This window comes from Schistocerca nitens, chromosome 2 (genome assembly GCF_023898315.1).
Source record: "Schistocerca nitens isolate TAMUIC-IGC-003100 chromosome 2, iqSchNite1.1, whole genome shotgun sequence".
NCBI lineage: Eukaryota > Metazoa > Arthropoda > Insecta > Orthoptera > Acrididae > Schistocerca > Schistocerca nitens.
In genome coordinates, this window is record NC_064615.1 from 683,899,880 (window position 1) to 683,921,771 (window position 21,892).

Sequence of the window (21,892 nt, forward strand, 5' to 3'; positions counted from 1 at the left end):
TCTTTCTCCGATTTACTCTCAAACCATACTGTGTACTCATTAGACTGTTCATTCCGTTCAGCAGATCATTTAATTCTTCTTCACTTTCACTCAGGATAGCAATGTCATCAGCGAATCGTATCATTGATATCCTTTCACCTTGTATTTTAATTCCACTCCTGAACCTTTCTTTTATTTCCATCATTGCTTCCTCGATGTACAGATTGAAGAGTAGGGGCGAAAGGTTACAGCCTTGTCTTACACCCTTCTTAATACGAGCACTTCGTTCTTGATCGTCCAATCTTATTATTCCCTCTTGGTTGTTGTACATATTGTATATAACCCGTCTCTCCCTATAGCTTACCCCTACTTTTTTCAGAATCTCGAACAGCTTGCACCATTTTATATTGTCGAACGCTTTTTCCAGGTCGACAAATCCTATGAAAGTGTCTTGATTTTTTTTAGCCTTGCTTCCATTATTAGCCGTAACGTCAGAATTGCCTCTCTCGTCCCTTTACTTTTCCTAAAGCAAAACTGATCGTCACGTAGCGCATTCTCAATTTTCTTTTCCATTGTTCTGTATATTATTCTTGTAAGCAGCTTCGATGCATGAGCTGTTAAGCTGATTGTGCGATAATTCTCGCACTTGTCAGCTCTTGCCGTCTTCGGAATTGTGTGGATGGTATATCGCCAGACTCATATATTCTACACACCAACGTGAATAGTCGTTTTGTTGCCACTTCCCCCAATGATTTTAGAAATTCTGATGGAATGTTATCTATCCCTTCTGCCTTATTTGACCGTAAGTCCTCCGAAGCTCTTTTAAATTCCGATTCTAATACTGGATCCCCTTTCTCTTCTAAATCGACTCCTGTTTCTTCTTCTATCACATCAGACAAATCTTCACCCTCATATAGGCTTTCAATGTATTCTTTCCACCTATCTGCTCTCTCCTCTGCATTTAACAGTGGAATTCCCGTTGCACTCTTAATGTTACCACCTTTGCTTTTAATGTCACCAAAGGTTGTTTTGATTTTCCTGTATGCTGAGTCTGTCCTTCCGACAATCATATCTTTTTCGACGTCTTCACATTTTTCCTGCAGCCATTTCGTCTTAGCTTCCCTGCACTTCCTATTTATTTCATTCCTCAGCGACTTGTATTTCTGTATTCCTGATTTTCCCGGAACATGTTTGTACTTCCTCCTTTCATCAATCAACTGAAGTATTTCTTCTGTTACCCATGGTTTCTTCGCAGCTACCTTCTTTGTACCTATGTTTTCCTTCCCAACTTCTGTGATGGCCCTTTTTAGAGATGTCCATTCCTCTTCAACTGTACTGCCTACTGCGCTATTCCTTATTGCTGTATCTATAGCGTTAGAGAACTTCAAACGTATCTCGTCATTCCTTAGTACTTCCGTATCCCACTTCTTTGCGTATTGATTCTTCCTGACTAATGTCTTGAACTTCAGCCTACTCTTCATCACTACTATTTTGTGATCTGAGGCTATATCTGCTCCTGGGTACACCTTACAATCCAGTATCTGATTTCGGAATCTCTGTCTGACCATGATGTAATCTAATTGAAATCTTCCCGTATCTCCCGGCCTTTTCCAAGTATACCTCCTCCTCTTGTGATTCTTGAACAGGGTATTCACTATTACTAGCTGAAACTTTTTACAGAACTCAATTAGTCTTTCTCCTCTTTCATTCCTTGTCCCAAGCCCATATTCTCCTGTAACCTTTTCTTCTACTCCTTCCCCTACAATTGCATTCCAGTCGCCCATGACTATTAGATTTTCGTCCCCCTTTACATCCTGCATTACCCTTTCAATATCCTCATACACTTCCACGCCCCGACTCGTAGAACGTTATCCTTTCGTTGATTATTCAATCTTTTTCTCATGGTAACCTCCCCCTTGGCAGTCCCCTCCCGGAGATCCGAATGGGGGACTATTCCGGAATCTTTTGCCAATGGAGAGATCATCATGACACTTCTTCAATTACAGGCCACATGTCCTCTGGATACACGTTACGTGTCTTTAATGCAGTGGTTTCCATTGCCTTCTGCATCCTCATGTCGTTGATCATTGCTGATTCTTCCGCCTTTAGGGGCAATTTCCCACCCCTAGGACAAGAGAGTGCCCTAAATCTCTATCCGCTCCTCCGCCCTCTTTGACAAGACCGTTGGCAGAATGAGGCTGACTTCTTATGCCGGAAGTCTTCGGCCGCCAATGCTGATTATTTATCAAAATTTAGGCAGTGGCGAGGATCGAACCCGGGACCGAAGACGTTTTGATTATGAATCAAAGACGCTGCCCCTAGACCACTAGGCCATGCCTAGTGAAACCTCATCTACTGATAGACCCAACTGGCACCACTGAGATGTGATCCATGCCCTCCGCCATCAGTGCCCTCCCCAGACCCACATTAACGCGCCCAACAGCCGCATTAAGGTGAGGCCGATCATGACGCTGAATCAGTTGCACGAAATGCAGATTAGTACTACCAGTTTGAGTAGCTATCTCAACCAAGTCACCACTGACATCGTATTCCCCGTCCCTATCGAGACTGTTCCCTGCTCCACCTACTATCACTACCTGATCCTCTTTCGTAAAATTCTGACATAACTCCCCTACGCTTTCAGACACCTGAGCTAACCCTGCACTAGGCTTCACAATGCTGGTGACCTGGTACTCACTCCCCGACACTTCCTGCAACTGCTGGCCCACACCTCTACCGTGGGAACTACCTAGCAGCAGAACCTTCTTTCTGCTAGACTTTGCAACTAACCTAGGCCTCCTAATTGCTGAGGACTGCTGCAAGTTACCTACATCTACGGCTACACGAGGCTGCTCTCCACTCAACTCTGACAGTTGGTCGTATCTATTGCATGTATGCAAAGTAAAACTGTCTGAGTACCTCCTCTTCCTAGCTACCTTCTTGCCAACTGCCAGTTCCCATTCCCCACCACCCTTCACCCTCGTCAACCTATCTAGTTCCTCCTTTGCGCATTGTAACTGCACCTGAAGGGCACAGATCTTACGCTCCTGCTCCTCTATTAACTTGTTTCTACTATAGATTCTACATTCCCAGGAGAGGATCTCCCTAAAATGACCACTGGCTTCCCCACTGCATTCCCCCCCAATGAAAATACTTTGAACAAATCCCACACCGTAATCCACTACTCACAAACCTACGACAGAGCCCACACTTTTCACTCATGGTAAATTTTACAATTACTGAAAAAAAAACTATTCGTCTACGTTACCAAAGTTCAGTTACACCAGTACAACTATTTAAGAACTAACAATAATGGTCTCGAAATTCTCTGCCTACTAAGAAAGCAGCTACTTGTATTAATACTGCTACAACACAGCCGATACCAATACCAGCAAAACTTCACAAAATTATTAGCTACAACCAAAAAATTAAAACTACCACTGTAACACTAAGCGAAGTTAAAACACTATATGAAAATCTTACTGAAATATTTCACTAGAAAGAATAATAAACGACAGTTGAAAACTAAAGCACGAAGATTACTAACGGCTTCAACACACTGAAAACTCTCTAAAACACAGCGAGCGAACGATTACAAAAGTTTATTAAGTCGTTATTTCGCCACAAACGGCACGCTACACCGCTGTAAATTTAATAACTGTATTATAGAGCACAAATAAGTTTGTCAGTACTTAGCTTATAACCGCTACAGGAAATCAGAAGTATCAGGATAGACCCTGTGGGACATTCTGTAATTATATGACGAACTGGCTGCTCCACAGTCACAATTTGGAGTTTTTTACCCCATCTAGGAAGCGAGTCTATGCATCTGCCTTTATCAGAGCGTATTCTGTTAAACATTGTCCATATACTGCGCGATTGGTCAAAGGTAAGGGGTTTCTTTCTGATGCAGAGCAAGTTCTGGCCAAGTGGAGGACAAGCCTCTGTCCAGAGTCGTTCTCGTGAGCCTTATAGGTTGACCTGAGATGTGTGCAGTTCCATGGCTGTATTCATGATGTTTTTTCTTGATCGAAGCCAGTTACTTTTAGGATAACCTCATCTTGGATATGAATGGAAATGAGTGTTTTTCGTCATTGGACAGGAGGCCCCGTGCGGGGTAGGTCCGGTGCCTTGGTGCAGGTCTTATTACATTCGACGCCACATTGGGCGACCTGCGGGCCGGATGGGGATGAAATGATGATGAAGACAGTACAACACCCAGTACCTGAGCGGAGAAAATCTCCGACCCAGCCGGGAATCGACCCTGGGCCCATAGGACGGCAATCCATCATGCTGACCACTCAGCTATCAGGGCGGACAACCTCATCTTGATGGATAGGGAGTTGGGGGTTGCGTTGTATGCTTTTAAACTGACATAGTGGACCTGCTTTTCGTTGAAGTCCAAGGGTGGGGGGGGGGGGGGGGGCGGAACGTGGCTCAATGTGGACAGCCATTCCACAGGGGTTGATCTTAGTGGATCACTGATAATTATCATTGTGTTGTTTTGCACAATTTATATAGGATAGTGTTCCTAGTTTTTATCTTCACAGTGATGTTTACCAGATGCTTCTTATAGGATTTATCTGGTCCAGTGTAATATCTAGATATTTTGGGTGCTGATTGTGGTGAAGTAGTCTGTAACCATGCAGACCTGGAGCTACCTGACTGGCACCCTGTTGCGCAAGTGAAAGCAAGCCATCTCTGTCTCGGTCGGGTTTGGACTCCGTCTCCATCTCCGAACGTATGTTCGCAATATCACCAGATCGGCTGTTAAAGATGGCTTCCGATTCTTAAAAATTTCGATGTCCCACTGCCAACATCCGGTCATCAGCACATCCAAACTTACGAGAGCTAGTTTTAGGCATGTCAGAGAGGTACAGATTAAATAGTAGTGGGGCAAGGACAGATCCCTGGGTAGTCCATCATTTAAGGTCTTCGAAGGGCTTGTCCTGTTGCACAGTACGACCAGGAATGACGTTCCAGTAAGCATGCTATTAATAAGTTGGATTGTTTTCTTGCATGGGATTCTTTGAACGAGTTTGTAGAGAAGACTGTGTCTCCATACTATGTCATAAGCTGCAGATAGATCGATAAATGCAGTTGATGTTCTTAAATTATTTTGAAAGTCTGCTTCTAAGTAGGTGGCGAGTGACATTATCTGCTCCATACGGCTTCTGTCAGGGCGAAAACCATCTTGTTCAATCGGAATTTTCTCAAATGTTATAGTCGAGATTCTTTTATAAATAGCTCTTTCAAGAATTTTGTATACTTAGCTAGGAAGGTGTATTGTGCGGTAGCTTTCCGGCTCGTTGCTTGGTTTTCTTGGCTTAAGGGTAGCGATGACGTCAGACCTTTCATTCACTTCTGTATTCTCCTCCTCATCATGATATCAGTAAAGAACTCTGCAACCCATTATTAGGTACATTTACCACCGTTCAGGAGGAATTCAGGATGAATTCCATCAGGCCCTGGTGCCTTTCCGGCTTTAACTTCTTTGAGTGACATTGTTATTTCCTCGACTCTAAATGATTGGGAAAATACGGTGTAGTCGGGCTTAGATGTTTCAGACTCGTAAATTAATGTTTGATGTGAGTGGTGCTAGCTTTATCCTGTGGATTTCTTGAAGTAGTCACAACGTGATTTGCAGTCCTGTCTGGGTGAGAAACCACTTCCCCTCTTGTATCGCCGGACGGAGTGGCCAAGCGGTTCTAGGCTCTACAGTCTGGAACCGCGCGACCGCTTCGGACATAGGTTCGAATCCTGCCTCGGGCATGGATGTGTGTGATGTCCTTAGGTTAGTTAGTTTAAGTAGTTCTAAGCTCTAGGGGACTGATAACCTCAGAAGTTAAGTCCCATAGTGCTCAGAGACATTTGAACCTCTTGCATGCTTAGGACTTACACCTAATTCTTTAAAAGTCCATTTCAGACGTCTAGCCATGTCAAGTGTGAGTAGGAGGTGACCCGCTACCTCTCCTTGGAGGAACTCCTTGTATAGTTTTACACATTGAGCATTCCATCCTGATAGATATTTCTTGTGGAATCCTCTAGGGCTGGTCGTCTTTGCTACTTCAGTCACTACTCTTGTGAACCTTTGGCAACTTTCGATAGTAGGTGGAATCCAGCCTCAACATTTTTCAAGGTGGTTGGGGAACTTTTTCCAGCCCGCCTTCTTAAAATTACATCTTGGACGAGGACAGGATCTGATCAGAGGAACGCTCTTTCGATTATGGGTGGTCGATGTTGAATGTGTGGAAGGTCTTGAAGTACTCAGCGGGTCCCTTGCAGCAGTGTGAACTCATCGTCTTTTTTTACGAAGCACGAATCAGAGTTGTATTGTAGGTTCCAAGCTGCTGATTTAAAAGATCCCTTCTCTTTTACATAAAATAGTAGAAATAGATTTTTATCATCGACCCAGCTTGCTAGTGGTTCACTGCTGCTGTCGTGCGTCTGGTGACTCCTTAAGTCCCACACATATCCTGCTGGGTGGGACAGTAAATGGTTCAAATTGCTCTGAGCACTATGGGACTTAACATCTGAGGTCATTAGTCCTCTAGAACTTAGAACTGCTTAAACCTAACTAACCTAAGGATACCCCCGAGTCAGGATTCGAACCTGCGGCGTAGCAGTCACGCGATTCCGGACTCAAGTGCCTACAACCGCTCTGCCACCGCGGCCGGCACATGGGACAGTAAATGCAGGATTTCAGGTGTCCGTTCGGTGGCGGGGTGTTTACGTATATGTTACTGATAATTATTTCTATTATTTTGACGACGACTTCGTGAGTGTTGTTGGTGAAGGATGTCTTAACCTTCTAAGTACGTTACACGGAGGAGCGCACATTTGTAGCGACTCCTTAGGTACGATGAAAAGTGGTTCGTAACAAGTCACATTCTGGTATTTCCAATCTACTGGTTAAGTGGTCTTTACTGTCAATAAGGGTTACCTGGATAAAGGGGTGTCGATACCGTTATCTACGAGACTTGTATGGAGGACGTAGTATTTGAGCCGGCCGGAGTGGCCAAGCGGTCGTAGGCGCTACAGTCTGGAACCGCGCGATCGCTGCGGTTGCAGGTTCGAATCCTGCCTCGTGCATGGATGTGTGTGATGCCCTTAGGTTCGTCAGGTTTAAGTAGTTCTTGGGGACTGATGACCTCAGGGCCATTTGAACCTAGTATTTGGTCCTGCATATCCTTTCGTACAGCGTTGAGAGATCAGTATATACGGTCCGTGATACATTGTTGGAAGGCGAGGGCCATTTTACATTCGCTATAGTGTCAGGCATCATGTGCTATCGCATGCTTTAGCAAGGAGATCCGAAGATTGTCTGGCAACCAGTGTTGTCTGGTTCTTAGCGTTACCCAGAGTGCACCACGTTGAGGCGTGCTGACGTTGCACCACAATATCGAACACAATGTTTCTGCAAGGACTTTTCTTCATTTGTAGTTAAAGACAGACCTGATAAATTTAACTCATTCTGCACCCCATTCACGTGTGTAGTACAGCTAATTTTATCCAGTAATTCTCAGCTGAGAAACATTACATGTCGCATCAGGGCAGAGGATATTTTTTTTTAAACGTTTCGCCAAAGGTGAGTGTTTTCAATGCGGACGATAAGGCTAAACAATAAAGGTCGCACTGTTGGTTAAGACCTTCTTACCACCACAATTCTTAGGCTGTGCAACATGGCTGCAAGTGGTACACCATTCCTTGTAGATAGTCTACGTGGTACACCAAAAAATCAGGCTCCTACATTCATAGTCTGGTGATGGACTCGTCCGAAATACGACAGTCATTTTGCCACGTCGTCAAGTCGACCCCTCTTAACGGTGCTGGTTCCACATTTACACCGCTCTACTCTCATGACTCTCGTCAGCGGTGGAAAGTCACGTGATTACGTGGTACCACTATTAAATCATCTATAGCGCTTGACGAGTGTTGTCTTGATTTTGTCCGGTAAGTTTGTTTCCCATAAACTGGACCACTATCCATACAGGGAATGTTTTATGAGTCATGCTTTATTCGAGGATCGGTGGAAATGCTAGGGTGCGTCGTGAGGCAGTTAGCAACATATACATAATTACTCTACAATTCACAATTAAGTGCTTGGCAGAGGATTCATCGAACCACCTTCAAGCTGTTTCTCCACCGCTCCACTCTCGAACAGCGCGCAGGAGAAACGAACACTTAAATGTTCGCGTGTGATCTCTGATTTCCCTTGCTTTATTACGACGATCCCAATGTAGGTTGCCACTAAGGAAATTTTTTCACACTCTGAGGAGGAAGCTGGTGATTGAAATTTCATAAGGTCCTGCCGCAGCCAGAAAAACCTTCAGTGTAATATCTGTCACTCTAATTCGCGTATTATATTCGTGGCACTCTCTCCCTTGTTTCGCGATAATACAATACGTGCTGCCTTTCTCTGAACTTTTTCGGTATCAGTCATACCTGAAGCGGATCCTACAATACACAGCAGTACTCCAAAAGAGGGCGGACAAGTTTGATGTAATGGTTCGAATGGCTCTGAGCACTTTGGGACTTAACAAAAAAATGGTTCAAATGGCTCTGAGCACTATGGGACGTAACTTCTGAGATTATCAGTCCCCTAGAACTTAGAACTACTTAAACCTAACTAATCTAAGGACATCACACACATCCATGCCCGAGTCAGGATTCGAACCTGCGACAGTAGCGGTCGCGCGGTTACAGACTGCAGCGCCTAGAACAGCTCGGCCACTCCGGCCGGCTGGGATTTAACATCTGAGGTCATCAGTCCCCTAGAACGTAGAACTATTTAAACTTAACTAACCTAAGGACATCACACACATCAGTCCCCTAGAACTTAGAACTATTTAAACTTAACTAACCTAAGGACATCACACGCATCCATGCCTGAGAGAGGATTCGAACCTGTGACCGTAGCAGTCGCGCGATTGCAGACTGAAGCGCCTAGAACCGCTCGGCCACATGGGTCGGTTGTAGTGTAAGAAGTTTCTTTAGTAAGCCTTTTACATTTTCTAAGAGTTTCAACAATAAATCGGAGTCTTTGGTTTGCTTTCCCCACAACATTATCTATGTGATCGGTCCAATTTAAGTTATTCGCAATTGTAATCGCTAAATATTTAGCTGAGTTTACAGCCTTCATATTTGTGTGACTTATCGTGTAACTGAAATTTAGCGAATCGTTTTAGTACTCATGTGGATGACTTCACCCTTTTCATTTTTTAGAGCGCATTGCCATTTTTTATACCGTACAGATATTTTGTCTAGATCATTTTGCAATTATTTTGGATCATCTGGCGCCTTTACAGCACGGTAAATGAGAGAATGATCTGCAAACAATCTAAGAGGGCTGCTCAGATTTTCTCTTAAATCGTATATAGATCGTGAACAACGTCGAATTGTCGATGTGACGCCTCGTGTGCCGTTGCAGGACGCCCTGACTCTGGACCTGTCGCGCCTACGCGGCAGCGGCGCCGGCGCCAACTTCACGCTGCTCAGGATGGTCCAGCGGGAGCGCCTGCTACACGACTCTCCAGCAGAGCTGCGCTCCAGCCGCACGGTAAGCTGCTGCTGACACTCCCCTTCATGTTGCACTCTTCCTGCGCTAAACTCTTCATGTCAGAGTAGTACTTGCGCCGTAAGTCCTCAGTTATTTGTTGGATGTATACCAGTCTCTGTCTTCCTCTACAGTTTTTAGCCTCTGCAGCTCTTTCTAGTACCATGGAGGTTATTTTCTATCATCCTATCCCTTCTTATTGTCAATGTTTTCCATATGTCTTTATTCGCCGATTCTGCAAAGGACCTCCTCACTCCTTATTTTATTTGTGCATCTAATTTTCAACATTCTTCTGTAGCACCACATCTCAAATGCTTCGACTCTCTTCTGTTCCGGTTTTCCAATAGTCAATATTTCACTGTCAAACAGTGCTGTGCTCCGGAAGTACAGTCGTGCTCAAAAGTATCCGAACGACCTGAATTGCATTCTGCCTGATTCGATTGCAACCCGCATAACGCAGCTGTCTAGCAGGTCCTATAATCGCTCCTCGGTACAGTCATTTGACCACTGAAAATGGTTCCAACAAGTCACCACTAGAAAACACTGCTCTGTATCGCAATAACTCAAGATGTAAAGTAATACCACGATACTACAAATATCAGGGAACACCTTATCACCGATAAGACTGTCTTTAAGGCTTGTAAGTTCACTTTTATTACAATAAATGACATACACGAAATGTTACCACTCTCATTATTACGTCAGATAGGTAATGCACGTAGTAACTTGGTCGTATTCATGATTTCCTCTTCAAATTAATATACCATACTTATTATTTAACACAAAATGACATTAAAAATTTAAGTTATTCACGAGCAGCTAGTTGAGAATACGTATGAACTTCAAATGACACGACGAACCGCCTCGTTCTGCATATGGATTCAAACCCAGGTCATGCAGACTAAGCAAAGATTTCGTGACTGACAGAAACTAACAGTCATTCCTGACTAGGCAGACAGAGAGTGATATACCTCGATTTGAGACAGTATCAGTTCGAAAATATAAACTTTAAATTACATAATGTAAACATTTTTAACGGACGTGAATTCCTACCCAGTATCTATTGTCCCTGTTAACGAACTATGAGAGATGTTAAATATTGCTTCTTCACAAGTAACTTACTTCAAATGCCGTGAGGTAAATATTTGTTTTGGACAGGGATTCGAACCCAGATCCTAATCGGATTGATATCGAAGGACAATCAATTGTGACATATAGGATTTTCTAGGCAGTAGCTAGATGTTTTAACCTAAATGACGAGACGAAACATTCATTTTTTACTTCCCAGGACTTCAATTCATCACCTGTCGCTGTTATATTCTAGAGAAAACGGACGTTAAATATGGGTTTGTTACACCAGCAGCGACATGTGAGCATGTTTGAACTAGAAATAATATGACGAAGAGTTCAGTGCTGACTAGGAATCGAACCCCACACATATCGTTGTTGACTACACACAAAGAGATGTCAGCTACCGAATTTTTCTCCACCAGCAGCTCGGAATAACATGCTTGAACTTACAGTGATCTCGCAAATAGTTCTGTGTCTCACTGGGAGTAAAAAACGTCAAAAATGGTTCAAATGGCTCTGAGCACTATGGGACTTAACTTCTGAGATCATCAGTCCCCTAGAACTTAGAACTACTTAAACCTAACTAACCTAAGGACATCACACACACCCATGCCCGAGGCAGGATTCGAACCTGCGACCGTTGCGGTCGCGCAGTTCCAGACTGAAGCGCCTAGAACCACTCGGCCACAGCGGTCTGTACAAAAACGTCAGATATCGTTAGTGTTGCAACGAATGAATATACATTAAAAAACAAAATTATTATCCACCAGCAGATAGGTGTTCTCATGGTAGAGCTTGATAATACATAATGTAAACCTTAGTGCCGGGCCAGGATTCGAACCCATTCACGGGCAATATGTGGAGATGTTGAGGAACCTGTAGTTTTCAACAAACAACAAATTGTAGTCGAGCTGTATTGTCACGAAGGGATAAAATTCCGCGTTAAGGGCGTCTGAGTTGCAATCCCAGTTGAGAACCAATTTTATCGACATACAGAAGCTCAAATAAAAGATGTTATGTGTCCTGTGACCCTACATAGCTTTTGTTTCGTCACTAGAAATAAATAACTAGTATAAGAAAGATTACTGGTGATAGAGTTTCTACATGTCGATACTCCTGGCTTTATTGTGGTTCAACATAACGTCTACTTGGTAGAGAAGGAATATCATTTTAATGTGAATTTCGGACCACAATGCCATTGTACCTTCTTTACTTGGCGTATCCAGAAGAGAATAGAATCTGTCTCTCCCTATCAAAAGTCATTGGCAGAAGTTGGAATCGAACCCAGACCATAAGTATATGAACCTATCATCAATCCAACAGACCACCAAATTCTCTTCTCTGTGACTCATTTTTCTGTTGTAACTGTATGAGAATTCTGACACACAGGCTCCCTGTAATGGTTTGCAGCATGTTCAGTACATTCATTTACTTGGTTGACTGAATATCCATGAACTAGCTGCCTCAGCTACCCAGTGCATACATTCATCTCTATTTTGTGATCACCGAAATAAAATCACGTAACTGCCACCTACACAGAACTGCCAACAGTGGAGTATGCAGAAATTTAAGTAGGAAGTGTTCCTTTCCACTTGAGCTACTCTACTGGGCTATCTGTTCATTGAAAACGTTGTGCAGTGCAAAAGAAAAGCTGTAACTGTTTGTCTCTCAGAAGTCTAGATCCGGCCATATGCATTATCTAAGAGCACTGTGGAATGTGGAAGTTCTGGAGGAAGTGTTGTTGACTTCTGGAGCGGCTGTAGCTACGTGTCAGCTAGTAGCATAACAGTAAGCGATGCGCACCATAGATAAGACGTCGTGGGATTGAGTACATTTACTGATACATATTTTAAAACGCAATTCTGCTGTCTGCTGAAGTTATCAATCTAATGGAACTTTGAACATAATTCCCTTCACTTCTCAAACCAAAATAGTCGCATGTGGAAAAAGGGCTAACTTCTGTGACAGTTCGTTCTTTTCAGGTTTAATAGACGGCCAGGCAGCAGATGCATCTCGAAACTTTTGTATTATGTATGGGGAGAGCGCATCATGCCAAAATACGTCAGAAAAGTATTTATCTACATTATCTGTCGTGTGGTAGTGGCGTTTTATTCGCCTTCAAACCTTGTTTGACAGCTTTAACTCAGAACAAGTTTTCGACATGCTTGTAATCAATAAACTGCATATGCATTGTCAGACTATTATAGATAACATCAGTGAATTCGCATATATTGTTGATGATTAATTTCTCTCTCATGTTTACTATTGTTTTAATAACACTAAAAGTAACCTTACGAAAACTGAGCAATGTATTACAAGAAATGAAATAAAACTACCCACGATAACCTTACGACGAAAGTCTGTTTTAATAAAACTGAGTATCTGTACACAAGCGTGCCTCTATTGGCACGAATTAGTAAAATACTAGATTTCGATTTGGTCTGTGTTTAATTGGTATGCTGTGTTATACTCAAGAGGTATGCAAATGTGGCATTTCATTACTAAAGTTATGTATTCCTACAAACCAAAAATTTGCTTGTCAGCAGCGGAACGAGGTGTTACCTGTTGTGCAGCATCGTTAGTTTTTCACCATTGCACTATGAGGCGACAGTATTTTATTCTGATTTCCTATATGTTTGATCTGACTGCTTGTAGCTCTTTCACAGAAGGGATAAAAACACTACAGTCAGCGAGACTGGAACTTCGAACCGTAACAGACGCTTTTTCACAGGTCAGCACTTTACCACAGAGTTCGCGAAGAGGTATGTCTCTTGGCTTCCTCTTACGAGGCCAATTGTTGCTAGATCTCGTAAACCGCTATTTAAAGGACGAGATTAGTTGCGATTTCCACGTGTAACGACTTTCCTTGGCTGAAAACCGTAAATTACAATCTTTTGTTACACCTCAAGTGACAATAACTCAGATTATTCAATGGAAATGACAAGAAAAATCAAGTGAACTTTGAGGCTTAATTCCGTGCACACCAGGAAGTAACTCGTCGATCACAGAGTTGCCAAACATACCTTGCCTTCTTGCCAAATCTCAGTTACAGTACCAACAGGAAGAAGATGAACCGATGTGATCCTACAGCAGGCTGGGAAGTGACCATAGCTGGCATCTCAAAGACACGGCTGCTACGGCAAACAAACAAATAAAAATAAAAAACGAATATGTGTGTGTGAGAGAAAGAGAAGAGAGAGAGAGAGAGAGAGAGAGAGAGAGAGAGAGAGAGAGATAAATAAAAAAGAATGAGAGAGAAGGTATAAATTGTTGTAAAGAAATTGAATCATGGTATGTAAAGAAATCTCTCATTAAAATGATACGTTCCACGTCATTACGAAATGTCGTATTCATGATCTATGGAACAAGTATTAATTTAATATGATCTAATCTAATCATATCATATCGCTGACTAGCCGTGAAAAGTCATGAGTTACTCAATTTTCGGCAATATCAGTAACCAAATCTAAACTTGAAAATAAAGGACGACAGTTTTTGTAATAAGCCGGGACTCCTATCAAGACCTTATCGTCCCTGTTAACTAAACACAAAAGATGTCTGATATGCCTCCATTCAGAAGTAACAAAGTGAGCATGCATTTAAGGACGAAGCGCATGATGTGAAGTTCTGTAACGGAGATACGAACCCAACACGTAATCGGATTGTTAACTAAGTAAAATCAAATGTTACTTATCGGTTTTTCTTACCAGCTGCTAGGTGTTTGAATCTGAAATAAGGATACAAATTTTTGTGCCTGAGCGACAATCGAACGGCACACCTACCGTCCTTCTTTATCATCCACGAATATAGCTTAAGTATCAAATGCTTACTCACCAACAGTAAGATGTGTGCGTGTTTGACCAGAAATAACGACATCTATTGCGATTGTTGGCAACACATAAACAGACATTAAAAATGCACGTTAATTTTCACTAGCAGGCCGGTGTGCATGTGATAGGACTTGAAATGAAATTATGAATGTTTTTGTACTGGATCACACATACTTAACTTTGGAGGAGACCTAGAGAAGATTGCAGTCTTGTGAAAAGGAACGAAATGATTGAACTATACTGTTCGGAGAGACTCAGATCCTCGGAAGAGGAGATAAGAATTCGAATCACAATCCAGCACCAAATTTTTCAACGTCTCTAGTTCAATCAAGCACAAGTAAAATAAGAGCCCTATTCCTTTAAATGGCTATCGGTTCATGAAATAAAATAAAATTTTCTAATGTAACTAAGTATTTCTGTTTACCATGACTTCCGCCTATGTCATTTCCGAACGTAAACCGGCTCTGCCCAGTTGGTAATGAAGGAACGTGATGTTTGATGCGGATTCTGGATTATAACGTCTTTCTCTTGAGGCTACCAGAGGTAAAGTAAATCTGTTTGTGCCTCCTAAAAGTAAATACCTGAACCCACGCATTTCACCTGTGATAGTTTGTTCCACCAGACCTTAGTGGCCACATTTCCCAGCCCCAGGAGAGTGCAGTAACGGATGATATGCTTAGCTTACAAAATTAGTCACGGTGGAAAAAATGCGAGTCTATTAAATGGTTAAGTAGAAGCAAACTTCTGACGCAGAGATTATGCTATTCTCATGTCAGCAGGATGTAATGACTCTTCTAGGCATCATAGCCTCGATGTGAAGCCATTTTCAAATTTTCACTAATTCAGCAAATTTCTTAGTTCGAGAAAGTCCACTGTGAAGTGTGAAGTTACCGGATAATTCGATTATTACCGTCATTATTACTATCATTTTCTTCTACCACTGCTGGAGCACATGTACTTGAAGATCATTTAATGCCTTTTGGTCAAGAACAAGAACAGGTTCTTTCCCTGTCTACGGAATTCTTTTCATGTTGATATCAAACATCAGTAATTACTCGTAGATTACATTAAAACTAAAGTAATTGATGAAGACGTTACTTGATAACAAAAACGCGCTGGCTTTCTTCAGTTACTTGCGCCTAGAAATGGCTGTCGAATACTGCCAAATCAAAAGCCAAGGGACCTTACTGACTTCCGAAATATATCGCTGTCAGTTCTTCCATATGATTTGATCGACGTGATTTGTTTCAAGTTGTGTATGACAGAGAATGTTTTAGAAAATCAATTGTTTTCCTTTGCAATAAACAGTAAGATTTTCATTCTAAGCTATCCAAGTTCAAAATTTTCGCAAAATTAGTTCAAATTTAATATTCGCTTCTATAATGTAGGAAAGTATTTCACAGTTGTAAAACCCGCATCCGACTCATTGACCTTCCACTTAGTCGCTGACCATAAATTTTAGCTCAGAGTGACACCAGTTTAAGTAACCTAATGTAGCGAAGACTGTTTTCAAGTGCTCTTTCTCACCGGAAAATACTCAATTCACTCATTGGGCTCCATAAGTACACTGTAACAGTAATTCCTGTGTATATGCAATGCATACGGATTGTAGAATTTAGTGGTTCTCTCTCTTCCACTTCTGTATACAATATGCCTGACCTATACAGGCGGGGGACTGATGACCTTCGCTGTTTAGTCCCCCTTACACATCCCAACAACCACCACCACCTATACGGGCGCTTTATCATTGCAGACCCTGGGCATTGCAACATCATACTGACAACAGTAATGTGCTTATACTGACAACCTCACTGTTCGTTTTACTTGATTTTGTAATCATTTAAATAAAACAACATGACCTTCCAGTGAGAGACATTTCGTCCCCCTTTTCCTTCTGTGAAATTTGTCAGTAAGCTTTTTGACTTCCAACCAGCGAAATGCGGCGGAGTACGGCCGGTAAACGATTTACAAACGACGATTTAGTGCCGTTTAGACGATTTCTTTAAACATTGTCGTAGCTGAAGGAATTTAGTTTCTTCTTAAGTCGTCTTGTGTCAGGTTGATCTTTTCGTCTGATAGCACTGCGTAAGTATTTTGTCTATAGATCTTATCTCCACTCTTCTCTGCTGCTCAAAATGTCCATGTTCGAACCACAACAACTTGAGCACTAATATAAAACGAAAGTAATGCACAAAATGCCCCACAAAAATGTTCACCCTTTTTGATAAGGGTTACTCGGAGGCTTCTATCCACGTCTGTTCATTTTGGTACTACTTCATTATGAACTTACTCAGCATACTAATTAGCAAAATTCTGCAGCACCGCTTTTCAAATTTTTCCAGCTTCTTTTGCGGATTTGTTATGCTTCATACAACTACTGTTCCATACAACATACAGTTTAAGATGCACATTTTGAGAAACTGTGCATGACTACATAGATTCCAATATACATATGTTGTTGGGCAAGGTCATACTTCGCTGTGCTTGCCTAACGATTCGGAAGAGGACCAAGCTACACGTACTGTCTGCCTGACAGAACTAAAAACGAAGTCGAAACAATATGGTACGTAATAAATTGCATATCGAATCTTTCTACTGCACGGTGCCTTGAGGTAAGGCGTTCGTAATGCAGCTGGGCCGCCGTCACAAAACCATTTTGTCAAAATTAACAGCCGTACCTTCACTTTCACTCAACTGTTACCCTTTTCGCTCTCTCGAAAACTAGTGCAGATTACAGGACGTAGCAACTTCCATTCCCACGGATTTGACCTCACCATTCAGAATGATTATATGCAGCTCACTACCTAGGAGTAAAACTTTTTTACGTCGTTACATGCCGTTGGTGTCACTGTTTCTTATTGGAGGACGACGGTTTTAATTCTCTTATGGCACCCATACTCATATTTTTCGTGATTTGCCTAAATCACAAAAGGCTAATGCCGGGATATTTCCATTGAAAGGGAGCAGCCGATTTTCTTCCTCGTCCTTCCCCTGTCCGGGCTTCTGCTCCGTCTCTAATGAACTGGTCGTCGAAAGGAAGTTAAATACTAATGCAAATCTTGAACGCTTGGTGCTCCGCGGCATTCAGATATAAAGACCACCTCGTATACACCTTTAGCTGCACTAGAATGGTTTATTTGCCAAATTTACTTTCAGGTTAGTAATCCATTGTTAGTAGCATCTGATACAGAGGGAAAGGAAACCAACTGTATACAGGGTGGTCCATTGATAGTGACCGGGCCAAATATATCACGAAATAAGCATCAAACAAAAAAACTACAAAGAACGAAACTCGTCAAGCTTGAAGGGGGAAACCTGATGGCGCTATGGTTGGCCCGCTAGATGGTTCTGCCATAGGTCAAACGGATATCAATATCAACAGCGTTTTTTTAAAAATAGGAACCCCCATTTTTATTACATATTCGTGTAGTACGTAAAGAAATATAAATGTTTTAGTTGGACCACTTTTTTCGCTTTGTGATAGATGCCGCTTTAATAGTGACAAACGTATAAGTACGTGGTATCACGTAACATTCCGTCAGTGCGGACGGTATTTGCTTCGTGATACATTACCCACGCTAAACTGGACCGTTTACCAATTGCGGAAAAGGTCGATATCGTGTTGATGTATGTCTATTGTGATCAAAATGCCCAACGGGTGTGTGCTATGTATGCTGCTCGGTATCGTGGACGACATCATCCAAGTGTCCGGACCGTTCGCCGGATAGTTACGTTATTTAAGGAAACAGGAAGTGTTCAGCCACATGTGAAACGTCAACCACAACCTGCAACAAATGATGATACCCAAGTAGGTGTTTTAGCTGCTGTCTCGGCTAATCCGCACATCAGTAGCAGACAAATGGCGCGAGTATCAGGAATCTCAAAAACGTCGGTGTTGAGAATGCTAGATCAACATCGATTGCACCCGTACCATATTTCTATGCACCAGGAATTGCATGGCGACGACTCTGAACGTCATGTACAGTTCTGCCACTGGGCACAAGAGAAATTACGGGACGATGACAGATTTTTTGCACGCTTTCTATTTAGCGACGAAGCGTCATTGACCAACAACGGCAACGTAAACCGGCATGATATGGACTATTGGGCAACGGAAAATCCACGATGTCTGCGACAAGTGGAACATCAGCGACCTTGGCGGGTTAATGTATGGTGCGGCATTATGGGAGGAAGGATAATTGGCCCCCATTTTATCGATGGCAATCTAAATGGTGCAATGTATGCTGATTTCCTACGTAATGTTCTACCGATGTTACTACAAGATGTTTCACTGCATGACAGAATAACGATGTACTTCCAACATGATGGATGTCCGGCACATAGCTCGCGTGCGATTGAAGCGGAATTGAATAGCATATTTCATGACAGGTGGATTGATCGTCCCCGGATTTCTTTCCGTGGGGAATGTTGAAGGATATTTGCTATCGTGATCCACCGACAACGCCTGACAACATGAGTCAGAGCATTGTCAATGCATGTGCGAACATTACGGAAGGTGAACTACTTGCTGTTAAAAGGAATGTCGTTACACATATTGAGGTTGACAGACATCATTTTGAGCATTTATTGCATTAATGTGGTATTTACAGGTAATCACGTTGTAACAGCTTGCGTTCTCAGAAATGTCCGGCCGGATTGGCCGAGCGGTTCTAGGCGCTACAGTCTGGCACCGCGCGACCGCTACGGTCGCAGGTTCGAATCCTGCCTCGGGCATGGATGTGTGTGATGTCCTTAGGTTAGGTTTAAGTAGTTATAAGTTCTAGGGGACTAATGACCTCAGAAGTTGAGTCCCATAGTGCTCAGAGCTATTTGAACCATTTTTTTTTCTCAGAAATGATAAGTTCACAAAGGTACATGTATCACACTGGAACAACCGAAATAAAGTGATCGAACGTAGCTACGTTCTGTATTTTAATTTAAAAAACCTACCTGTTAGGAACTGTTCGTCTAAAATTGCGAGCCATATGTTTGTGACTATTACAGCGCCATCTATCACAAAGCGAAAAAAGACGTCCAACTAAAACATTCATATTTCTTTACGTACTACACGAATATGTAACAAAAATGGGGGTTCCTATTTTTAAAAACGCAGTTGATATCCGTTTGACCTATGGCAGCGCCATCTAGCAGGCCAACCATAGCGCCATCTGGTTTCCCCTTTCAGCTAGATAAGTTTCGTTCTATGTAGTTTTTTCGTTTTACGCATATTTAGTGAGATATTTGGTCCAGTCACGATCAATGGACCACTCTGTATACTAGGATTTATACAAAATGACAACTGCATTTAGTAGCAGTAACATATGTCTCCTCACATTATTTGCCTCTATAGGAGTGACACTATAGTAGATGAAATCTGTTCTGTAACATATAAGGTTGTCATGTATATTATTGCTGTCAATTCTTAGGGAGTGACATTCCTTGACAACGTTAACAGGTCAAATACTCTACGTTATCTCTCTTTTGTTATTTCTAAGATCATATTTATTATTATTCGGGACATGCATTAATGTATGTAAATTACAATTTTGCCCCGGACGGGGTAGCCGTGCGGTCTAGGGCGCCTTGCATCGGTTCACGCGGCTCCACCCGTCGGAGGTTCGAGTCCTCCGTCGGGCATGGGTGTCTGACTTGTCCTTAGCCTAAGTTAGTTTAAGTTAGATTAAGTCGTGTGTAAGTCTAAATACCGATGACCTCAGCAGTTTGGTCCCATAGGAACTTTTCACAAATTTCACCTACAATTTTTTAACAACTGCTACATGAAGATAGAATATACAAGAGATTTAAAGCTGCAAAATGATCGAACACATCACATCAAATTAGACAATTTTACATGCAGGACCGAAATTATTCGGTTAAAAAACTGTCGAAATTTTGTATATATATCTAGTAGGTGAAACTGTTTGTTCATTAAGTTAGAGTCTCTGCTTCCTCTCCGTACAGCGGCCTCTTCCTAACCCCAACACCTCCATTCGCAGCCTGCCAGTCAGCTAATCTCGACTGTCGCACCATGCATGGCCCCCTGCCGAGTTTCCGCATGACTGCCATCCGCTTACACCGTAGCGCAGGCGCTGGCCTCCAGCATATGTACTTGAATAACGAAAATTGAAACCAACAGCTGTACTGCAAATCAAACGACTTTTATTCAAAACGTGGTACCAATTTCAAGGCGAAAAAGCGTCATCTTCAGGCCCCAAGCGTAATCTGCCATCAGCGTACGAACCACAATGACAATGACCAAGTGTAAACAGTGCAACATATTCGCCACATTAAGCCAGCATGTGCAACCAACAAAGTCGAGTGCAGGGGGGCAAAATCAATTGCATTCCGTAACTTCTAGTAACAAGCCCACCAATAGTCCAACTTAAATTCATGCATTTACTCCCGGTCGTTGTCATTTGCGCACCACACACCAAATATGTTTCGAGTACCTGTCATAAACGTAACACTCGAAACGTCATCACGCTGCGTCTTGTCTCCAACCCTGGCGCCGTGCAGCTCTAATTTCAACGCATCGCCCTGACTCGATCCATTCACACACTCTGAAGACAAGTTCCCGACACAATTTCAGTAGGCGTATACTCTATGTTTACTAAACTCACATAGTTCAACAGAACTAACACACCTCTAAGCTCCTTCCTCTGATCAGAGCTCCTGTTCCTTTCGTTTACTTCCTTGAATCTTAAGTCAGCCACAAGACTTAGTCACATCAACTGACAAATTTTAATCATCAAAATTGTATGTCTTCTACGGCACGTGACGCCCCCCCCCCCCAAATTCTATAAGTCCCTCCAGATCCTTGAGTGCCATGCACTCCGCTTCACTTTCCGTATATGCCTCTGGTCCCCTACGCGGATCCTCTACTACCTGATTCCTTTCCCCCATCTGCTCCTATACCTCGAACATATCCGCATACTCTACATCTCCCGCCGCCTTGATCCCCCTCACCACTGGTTGCTCCTCTCCTCTTCAACCTCCGCCCTCTGCCGTGCCTTCACTGTTGTGTCCCCCCTACCCTCCATCTCTACACCCTTCATCTCCTTCCCCAAGGTGGCTTCCGTCAACTCCCCCTCCTGGATGATGCCCTCTCTCCCTCCATTTATCCCTCGTATCACCTCTGATCCTCATCTCCCCCTCCTTTCTCCTGTCCTTTCCCCGGGCTCCCTCTCCCCCCCCTTCCATCCTGTTTTTCCCTGCCTACCCTATCTCTGCTTCCCTTCCCCCCCCCCCCTGAGTCCTTTTGCATTCCTCTCCTCTGCCTTTCCCCACTCCCTCTCATGTCTGCCCAGCCCTTCATCTCCTTTCCCAAGGTGGCTTCCATCAACTCCCCCTCCTGGATAATGCCCTCTCTCCCTCCATTTATCCATCGTATCAACTCTGATCCTCATCTCCCCCTCCTTTCTTCTGTCCTTTCCCCGGGCTCCCTCTCCCCCCATCC

The 21,892-nt window shown here is 42.8% G+C and overlaps 1 protein-coding gene across 1 annotated transcript in view; it reads left to right on the top strand.

Moving 5' to 3' along the window:
• Positions 1-21,892, top strand: part of LOC126235248 (glutamate receptor ionotropic, kainate 2-like) — a 309,725-nt gene that overhangs the window by 148,092 nt on the left and 139,741 nt on the right. The window contains exon 7 of the mRNA XM_049943979.1: positions 9,410-9,538. Within this exon, the coding sequence (XP_049799936.1) occupies positions 9,410-9,538 (129 nt within the window). The remainder of the gene's footprint in view (positions 1-9,409; positions 9,539-21,892) is intronic.